The sequence below is a fragment of the Astyanax mexicanus genome, chromosome 11, assembly GCF_023375975.1.
Source record: "Astyanax mexicanus isolate ESR-SI-001 chromosome 11, AstMex3_surface, whole genome shotgun sequence".
Taxonomy (NCBI): Eukaryota; Metazoa; Chordata; class Actinopteri; order Characiformes; family Acestrorhamphidae; genus Astyanax; species Astyanax mexicanus.
The window spans coordinates 10,584,995-10,595,000 of NC_064418.1; the positions used below are offsets into that span (position 1 = coordinate 10,584,995).

The 10,006-nt window shown below is 39.3% G+C and overlaps 1 protein-coding gene across 10 annotated transcripts in view; it reads right to left on the reverse strand.

Annotated features, from left to right (window-relative positions):
• The window catches only part of stxbp5l (syntaxin binding protein 5L), a 221,828-nt gene that overhangs the window by 109,795 nt on the left and 102,027 nt on the right, over positions 1 to 10,006 (reverse strand). For all 10 annotated transcript variants that reach the window (XM_022680504.2, XM_022680501.2, XM_022680499.2 and 7 more), the window contains exon 4: positions 5,264 to 5,364. In XM_022680504.2, coding sequence (XP_022536225.2) covers positions 5,264 to 5,364 — 101 coding nt within the window. The remainder of the gene's footprint in view (positions 1 to 5,263; positions 5,365 to 10,006) is intronic.

Below are 10,006 nucleotides of genomic sequence, written 5' to 3' on the forward strand. Positions count from 1 at the left end.
TTATTTGTTTGTTTCTTTGTCTGCTTGAGCCCAGAGTAAAGATCTGCTGCTCTAAAGGCAGCATGTGTCCAATATGAGCTATATAGAGCAGAGTGCTATATTGGAAAAGTGTCAAGTTTTTTTTTTTTAAAACAGTTTAATGTTAAGGTTTGGCCACAGGAGCAAAAAACACTGAAAACTGCACTGTAAAAAGTGTAGCCCTGCTCAAATTAAAAAAATTGATGTCCATTTGTTGCATCTAAACTATTTGACTTCACTCAATCTAAATAAAGTCAATTGTTACAACCTGATTATTTTATTTTGACATAAACCATATTACATCACTCGACCCAATATTAATTATTCACCTTGATCCAAGTTAAATTCTTTACATTTCAGTTTCGGAACCAAACTAATACATTTAAATTGAACCGAACTTTAAAAAAAAACATGGCAGCATATTCAGAAGTTCCAGAAGTTACTGTGGCGTGGAAGAGGACGGATTACCAGCGAGATTCGTTTCAGTGCTCTCTTGCTCTTTTTATTTTGCTCTGGGGAGGACACTAAGAGCTGGATTTACATGGGATTCCACTTTTGAAAGTGAAACTAACTACAGCTCCAACGCAGCTAACCCCACTCCCACACACAGAAAACACACAAAGGGTGAGGCACTTACACAAAACAACCACATAACTGATAACTACATGAATAATACTAGAACAGTGATAATAAAACATGACATGAAACTCTGGGATAAACAGTAACATAAACATGCAGAAATACACCCACTTCCCCCAACAGGGTGAGCTCCCATAATTCCTTCCGCCCCCCCCTCCAGTCCCGACGCCACAATACCATAAGCATGCGTTGCTATCTCGCGAGCGCGTTCAGGCACTTTCTCCCTCTCTCCCTCAGTGCTCTGAAGCACTTCTCTACAACTTCTCCCGTGCTCCACAGTGCGCATGCGCACTTCATGTTTGATTCAAATTAAAAATATTACATCCTTATCTCTTTTCTTCGAGTATGATTTCAGTGGAACCAAAACATTTGGTTTATTTCCTTCAGAATTGTAATTAATTTAGTCTGAATCAAAATTGACACATCAAAATTCAAAAAGGTTGAGTTTCACAATAAAGTCAATAATTGTACTATGTGTTCAATCATATTTATTAGCTTGAATGAACAGCTCCATGCTTCACTTTTTACAGTGTGGCTGAGTTTGAATGCTTTATTGAAAAGTTCACTTCTAGATTCTGCTGATCTGGTAGCTACAGTATGTGGATCCATAATCTGGTCAGTTCTGCCAGTATACAGTATTTAAGAGGGCAAGAGATACAGTTCAGCAGAATGAATGAAGCAAAGCAGATGAATGAGTAGAGTTCATGGTGAATCTGGAGGTTGTGTCTGTATTAAAAACAAAAAAATAGAAATAAAAAAATTAGTTCTGACATATTGCACCAACTCACTAACACACAGATACTGCAGTCATTTTTCCACTCACTTTCTCAAGGCCATGTAGATGCTTGTCAAAAAGATACTCTTTCTCCCTCTCTTTCTCTTCTCTTTCGTTTTCCTGTCCTCTGATACTGCGACAGCCTGTCGAGTTGTAGTTTGTCACCATAATTATTCCATTTGACTGCCTGAATAACCCCTCTCACTTATTTCCAGTCACATGATGGAATATTATATTTCTAAGAAACTTAATTAAAATGCAGATTTGGACGCTTAGAGTGGCTGTTAGTGCGAGGAGTTGACAGCCTGTGTGAAAACGAGTGATAGCAAGGGTATGCAGAAAGACCACCCAATGAAAGAGAGGAAATGAGAGAGAGAGAGACTTTGGTATAGTTCTCAAAGCCTCTCAGTTTTCACATTTATCGGCACTCTTTCTTCTCCTCCATCTGTTCATACATATCCTTCTGTAGCTAATGCATAGCTTCAGCTTCAGGTTTACTATACAGCACTAATATAACACCAAAGGCGAGTATGAGGAAAGTGTTAAACCAGTGTTAAACTAGTTTTAAATAACTATTTTTTTGGGGATATGAATGAATCTCGGCACAGGGGTTGGACAATGAAACTGAAACACCTGTCATTTTAGTGTGGGAGGTTTCATGGCTAAATTGCAGCAGCCTGGTGGCTAATCTTCATTAACTGCACATTATTGCAGCAGTAAGAGCAGAGTGTGAAGGTTCAATTAGCAGCGTAAGAGCACAGTTCTGCTCAAAATATTGCAATGCACACAACATTATGAGTGACATACCAGAGTTCAAAAGAGGACAAATTGTTGGTGCACGTCTTACTGGCGCATCTGTGACCAAGACAGCAAGTCTTTGTAATGTGTTCAGAGCCACAGTATGCAGGGTAATGTCAGCATACCACCAAGAAGGACCAACCACATCCAACAGGATTAACTGTGGACGCAAGAGGAAGCTGTCTGAAAGGGATGTTCGGGTGCTAACCCGGTATACTAAAAAAGCGAATGTATTACATGCCATCCATGTGTTGAGACAGTTTGATATGTGTGTTTTAATGCAGAAATTAAGTTTTTTTTCTTAATGCAGAAATTAAGTAAAGGTTACTAAAAGAAAGGATTGACTGAAGTTCAGTTCACTTATTTACTCTATGTAACACTTTAAGTCTTAAAACCGAGTGGAAGTTACTTAAATTGATCTGCAATTAAATTTACCTAAAAAAAGCAAATGCCGAAGGTTGCGAAACTTTTTTAAAGTAAATTTTACGCATCGTTTTTTTCAGTGTATATAAAACAAACAGGACATGTTATTACTTTATGCAATAACTCCTCCGAATTCTTCTCCGGAAACTGGTCTGCAGGTATAAAGCCGGGCTGATTGGAGGTCTTCCTCCTCTGTATGTCGGTGTGATGGAGGAATTGGAACGCCGGACTGAATGGCTGGTCGTGACTTCTCTCTCAAGGCCGTTCGGTTTGTCCGAGATGAGTCAGCCTTACAGTCACAGCGCCGACCGCATTACCCACAGTGCCGTGCTCCCGAGAACCGGCCGGCAGCCACAACAAAAGCAGCACTGAACTTCATTTCATAACGAGAAAGAGTCGGGGCTTCATCAGAGTCGGCCCTGACTCACTCTTCACGCACAGCGAGGTGTTTGTACGGAATGACGTGTGTTTTCACTCCGTTCTGTAAGAGCAGGCAGGAAACACGCATATCCTCCAATCTGTAAACTGCGTGTGGGCGTCGGCAATTGTGTTTACGTGTGTTTATTTCTGTGTTTATCAGTAATCCTGTTTAACGTGCCATATTACTGGAGGTGGCGAATTCATACAGACTTTTATGTAATAGTGTGTGTGTGTGTGTGTGTTATGTGTGTGTGAGTGTGTGTGTGTGTGTGTGTGTTTGCTTTGGTACATTTTTAGGAAATATTTGTTGTAACCAGCAGAAAATATGGTTAACCCACCAACATATCTATCTATACTACATATGACTATATATGACTAATGCACATACTGTAACTTTAATATATATGTATGTCATTTATTATATATTAATGCAATACAGTGCCCTTTAAAAGTGTTGGAACAGTGAAGCCAATACCTTTTTTTCAACTGTAGACTGAAAAAGATTGAGTTTGACATTAAAATATTTCTATCAAAAGTCAAAAGGCCAACATTTCAGCTTTTATACCCCAGTATTTACATCTGGATCTGATACAGAATTCAGAAAATGGCACCTTCTGTCTGAACCCACCCATTTTTCTTGCGAGCAAAAGCATTGAAACATGTGCTTTCTTGCCCAGATGTGTCCTGATACGTTGATTATTCACACAATAAACAGTGCTGACAGATTCAGATTTGGGTTTTATCTGTGCAGATTTTATAGTTAGAGGAGTAACCACCATGAAAACCAGAGAGCTGTGAGTCTATGGGTGAAACACAAGCAAATGAGAAGCTGAGAGAAGATGGAAAATCAATCAATCAGAACCATTGCACAAATATTGTCCACAGCCAGAACAACAGTTTGGAATGTTCTAAAGAATAAAGTCGTCACTGGTGTACTAAATAATAACAGATGTCAAACAGTTAGACCAAGGAAAAGCATAGCAGTTGATGACAGAATCATTGTGAGTGCTGTAGAGAAAAACCCTAAAACAGCTGTTGGTGACATCAGCAACATTCTCAGGAGGGCAGAAGTAAAGGTTCATGAAAACCATTAATAACAAGGAGATTAGGAAGACCAGGCTGGAATTTACCAAGAAGTGCAGAGACAAGAATATGGGCTGATTATGGACTAATCAGACTAGGATTAACCTGTACCAACGTGATGGAAAGGCTAAAGTTTGGAGAACTTGTGCAACCTATTTTTTTAAATGCAAAACAGTGTTCATTTGTGTACTTATTTCAGTGTACAAAACAAAAAAAAAACTCTTTGTTCCACCTTAAATAGTGCAGCAGTTACACTGTGTATATTTCAACATGCAAAAAAACGGCAGCACATTTAAGGTAGAATGGAATGAAACATTCACACAAAGCAATCCAGACTGTTCTCATACAGAGTTCCCCAATGGTGGAACAAACTACCTTCCACTACCAGATCAGGAGAATCTCTCACTATCTTTAAGAAACTCCCGAAGACAGAGCTCTTCAAAGTGCACTTACTCTCCTAACACCTCTAACTAACTACCTTCTACTACCAGATCAGGAGAATCTCTCACTATCTTTAATAAACACCTGAAGACAGAGCTCTTCAAAGTGCACTTACTCTCCTAACACCTCTAACACACTAATTACTTCTAACCTCATTTCCTTCTTCCCCTCCTTCACTTCTCCATCCCATTATTCCCTTTGACCTCCTTTGTAATGTAATGTAATGCACTGTAATGTAATGCAATGTAATGTAAAATAATCACCCAGTTTAGTTGTTCTTGTGTAACAACAAAGATATAACAACTATTCCATTGTATCCATCTGGGGAGATGGAACACTGTGTCTTTATTCTTGGATTATGATTGGTTAGAAATGAAACTACTGTGGAAAAATGCTCCATTCTACCAGTAGGAACCTCAGGTTTCTTTAATTGGTTCTAGCCCAGCACTGAGCACAGAAATGTATCTAAACACACCTCACATCCAGACCACCACACCCATCAGTGTAGATTTATTCCTAAACTCTGAAGCTATTTTAACAGAGCAAGGTGTATAAATAGACTGTTGACAGGGCGTAAGATAGCAAAGAGCATCACAACGATAGAGCCCATGATGTGTGTGTGTGTGTGTGTGTTTGTGTGTTTGCTTTTGCATTTGTTTGTCTTACCTCTCTCTGTTGAATTTGAGTGAGTGCAGTATTGCTGGACGTCTCTGCCGAAGATTCCAGAGGTGCAGAGTATCATCTGCACAGGCTGTGACCAGCGCCCCCTACACACACACACACACACACAAAACAATGCCCATTATAAAGGTGACAGATTTGAAATCTTAACCTTCTGAGACCCTGACTTTAGGCTCTAACGAGCAAAAACAATGTCTTCAATTAGAAATTGTTGTTTATTTTAAAATTTAAGAACTATCTTTGACCCAATTAGTCCAAAAACAAGCTTTTATCTTTTGACAGTGAGCAAATAAACACAAAAAGAACAGTTTCAAACACAAAATGACTGGGATTCCCACCCTCTTGATTTCAATCAATTGAGTGTTAAATGTTGCCGTGTGACCACTACATGATACAGCAGTGTGTCCATTAATTAAGCAAAATTATTAAGTATAATGGTGCAGAGAAGCAGAAATGTGATGTCCTCATATGAGGACGCAGGGTCTCAAAGGTTAATGTATGTCTTAAATGTAATGTACGAAAGAAAACCTTTGAAATGAAGTATACAGTCACGGTATATAGTACCGTTACATTGACATCACATAGGACAGCAGTATGTAAATTGATCATGAAGTGTTACTGCAATGGACAGCCTGAGAACACTTACATCTGTATGTAAGTTATGAGGTGTTATCATGTGAGTAGCTGGTGTGCTCACAGAAAGGCAGTGTGAATTATTGTAGTGTCACATGTTTATCAGGAATATAAAACAAAAGGCATTGGTAGTGGTAGTGCTGGGCGGTAAACTGGTTCATTCGGTATACCGCTCGGGGAACCAGAACCGATATGCATTTCTCTCATACCACCATACTGCTAGAGGGCGCTGCGGAGCTCCGTGCTGAACAGCACTGTCAGAGAAGCACCCGCAGCCGTGTGGAGTCAAAACGCTCGTCTAGCTCTGTTCTGTCTCAGAACACCTCCTGCTGCTGTTTCTACTGTAGGAGTGTTTTTAATTCCAGTAAAATAAAGCAGTAACTACAGCCCTTTTAAATAAATTAATACTGTAGCCTTAAAAATGATTTGAATGTATTTTTTAACTGGAGAAAGAAGGGAACTGTGGCTGATTTAAAATGTAATGCCTCTAATGTATTCAGGAATAACAGATAGTAAATTTATATTAAACTTGTGTCTTATATAAGACTTGTGCAATAGAGTTTTTGAGAAATATATTTTTAAATACTTGAACATTGAGTATTTTATGTCCATTTTATTTTATAAAATTGTGTTAAAGTTGTTGGCGTATCTCTTTTTAAGGTCTATTGTTTACATTTTTCAGCTGTTTTTCTACAATGAAGTCAGATTTTTTCATATATTATTTAATTTTGCTTTAATTTTTAGCCTTAATGTTTGATATTATATGTACTCCTAACAGTACAGTAACTCACAAACCTATATTAAATCCCAGTCATGCAACAAATAATAATAATATTAATAAAAATATTGTAATATGCATTTTTGGCCCTACCGCTCAGCACTAGCATAAGGGCATTACCGCCCACAGCGGTTGATAAAATATTGTGACCAGCGACGTCTGGCTAGAATTGTCCATGGGACCATACAAACGACTCTGGCAGAAATCACATCCACATTTAATGCAGAGTTATTTAACTTCAGTGGGGCATGGCAAAAATCATGGGACATAATACTAGTGTACGATCCCTAATCAAGCTGTAAAAAAACAGGGGGTCCTAAGAGAATTAGAACACTTAATTCATCCTAGGGACCCCCAGAAATCTCAAAAACGTGAAAAATTGCCAACAGTAGTCAAGCAGTTGGGATTTTTGCACTTTTCTGACCAAATCTGCACCAAATCTGTCCATGATGAGAGTATGATGGAATGCATGAAGGCGCATTTCTCCGGAAACGAGCAGCAGGCTCATCAACAAAAGCTAATATGAGACAATTATCATGCCACCATTAGCAAAACAATTAGCTCCAACTTCCATCCATCGGCAGCCCCATTAGACTGTAATGATTATCTTAAAGTTGCATCATCAGGCTGAAATTCTGTTCTGTTAGCTAAATTAAAGGTACAAACATTACAACTTCCCCCCATAGGCAGGGTTAACCCCAACAGACGGGTGGGGGAGGGGGCTGTTACAGTTACAGTTAACGCAATACAGTTCTGTACTGGTACTGTAAAAGCAGATTAGCTTCCTAACCTGAACAAACCAAAATAATCTGCATCCCAGTGAATGCAATCCTTGGTAGATCTGTCCAATGGAGGGTCCTTCTCATTAGCCAATTGATCACACATACAGTATTAGTCAAGTACATGTTTGGGGGACATACATTTTTCTCATGTAAATTAATGCTGTTAACTTGCGGTTTCTACATTTTCCTGTGCATATATCTGAGGTAACTCTTGGTCTTCCTTTCCTGGGGCGGTCCTGATGAGAGCCAGTTTCATCATCGTTTGATGGTCTTTTTCAATGGCACTTGAGGATACTTTTACAGTTCCTGAAAAAGTTCTTGCCATAATATGGATTAGAACATTATTTAAATAGGACTTTTCACTGTATACCAATTCTACCTTACAGTTTGGATGATTGTAATATTAATCTACAATGCAGACAATTCTAAAATATTGAAAATCACTGCATTTATGATATATTCATACTTTTGACTGGTACTGTATGGAACTGGAACAAACTCTGCACTGGAGTCTGTACCCCCTGCCATTTTTCTCAATTTTCCTCATGCTATTTTTCTCTCGTTTCCTTTCATATAGTAAGTGAGCAGTGAAAAATGTTGTGTTTAACTAAACACCAGGAAGGATACATCAGCTGTGTCTTTCAAATCAACATCTACATCAGATGCATTTATTTATGGGCTATAAATAAAGGTCATTCACTTTGAAACAGCCTTCTATGATGTAGTGCTTGAGAAATGCAACCTACCTTAACTACAGCCTTGTTATTGGAACACAGCTATTGGCTGCTGTGTCAGCCAACTCTGTGTACTATGCTGTGTACTATGTTCAACTCAACTCAAATGAATTTATGTTTATTTGTGTGTCTGATCTGTATGTGTCTAAATCACCAGCTGCTAACGTTTGCTTTGTTTATAGTGTGTGAAACTACATTACCTCCACCATGTTTGAAAGCTGTACTGTTGCTTGGCTAGCTCTCATTTTAAGCACTATTTCTGCTTTAAACTGTGCTCTATTAAGCTATTACGCTATATATCTAACAAGAAAGAGATACAAATATCATAGAAGTGAAATCTGGAATCTGGGACTACTACACACTACTAATAGTCATTTTTCACACAATTACCATGAAAAAAAAATAATTTCGTGATACACAAAAAGATTCCAGGGCAAATGTGTAGAAATATCTATTTGTACCTGTTCACACCATAAATTTCGTGTCATGAATCCATGTGTGAGCTACGATAAGGGAGCTCAATCCACAGAGATGTGAACAGTGTGATGCCTGTTTCGTGGCTACAGGTGCTGTTTAACATGCATTTCATACATATTTCATGACATTAAAGGATAGGTTTCACTCTGTCTCCATCCAATCAAACGCTTGTTTCCCATTAACATGCGCATCACCAACTCTCCTATAGCTTCGGTGCGGAGAAGCCTACCACTCTACTGCAGGATCTTACTGGGCTTTAACTCAGTGCAGTGGAGCGATGGGTTAAGCCTATAAAAGCCCTAAAAACCATGAGAAAGCTCATCGACTCAGAGTATAGAGTGGTTTGTGTATTTTACAGTGGTGCTTGAATGTTTGTGAACCCCTTAGAACCCTGTTTTTCCCATATCTCTACTAGAGCTGAACGATATATCGTTTAAGCATCGCCATCGCAATGTGTGCATGCGCAATAGTCACGATTTAAGGCAATTAAATCGAACAAATCATGTTGCAATGTTTTGATTTTTGACACAAGAAGTAGCTACACAGTGCTGTCTCTGTGTCTGTGTAAGTGACAGGCTGTTGCTGCCTGAGAAGCATATGGGGGAGGGGGAGCACGCGTGGAAAGCTGTGCACCTCAGTCCAGCACAGTTTTGCAGTGCAGATATTTCCAGTTACAGACGAATTCATGCTTTTAATCCCAAAAAATGCTCTTATTTCCCTTTAAAATGCCATTTAAATGCCTGATTAAAGGGCTGATTACTGTTGTTTTGCTGTTTTCCTCTGATTTTGAGAGCTCTGCGCTGACTCAGCTCTTGATTGGTCCGAACGCGAGACAGGGCACAGGTGGAGGCGGAGCTGGTGATATATATAATCAATGTAACATTTTTCTAATATCGTGCAGCCCTAATCGCTACATAAATGACCATTATCAGATTTTCACCCAAAATTTCACAAGCAAAAACATTTCTCTGATTTTGCAATTTATAGGTATATGTAAAATTAACATAGTTGTTTTATTCTATAAACTACACAACTTTCTTCCACATAAAGGTATTGTCATTTAGAGCATTTATTTTTTGTTGCATTAGAGGGGGCAAAGGGGGGCCATGCATTCTGTGGGAGGGGCACTGGGCCCCATTGCCCCCCCCAACTTAGGATGTACTCACACTAGGCAATCCGAACCGTGCCCGGGCACGGTTACCTCCCAAAGCACAGTTCGTTTGGCTACTGTGATCGCTCCGAACCGTGCCCGGGCCCGCTTGGAGAGGTGGGCCCGAGCCCGGTTCACTTGGACCCGGGCACGGTACAGATGCAGTGTGAGCGC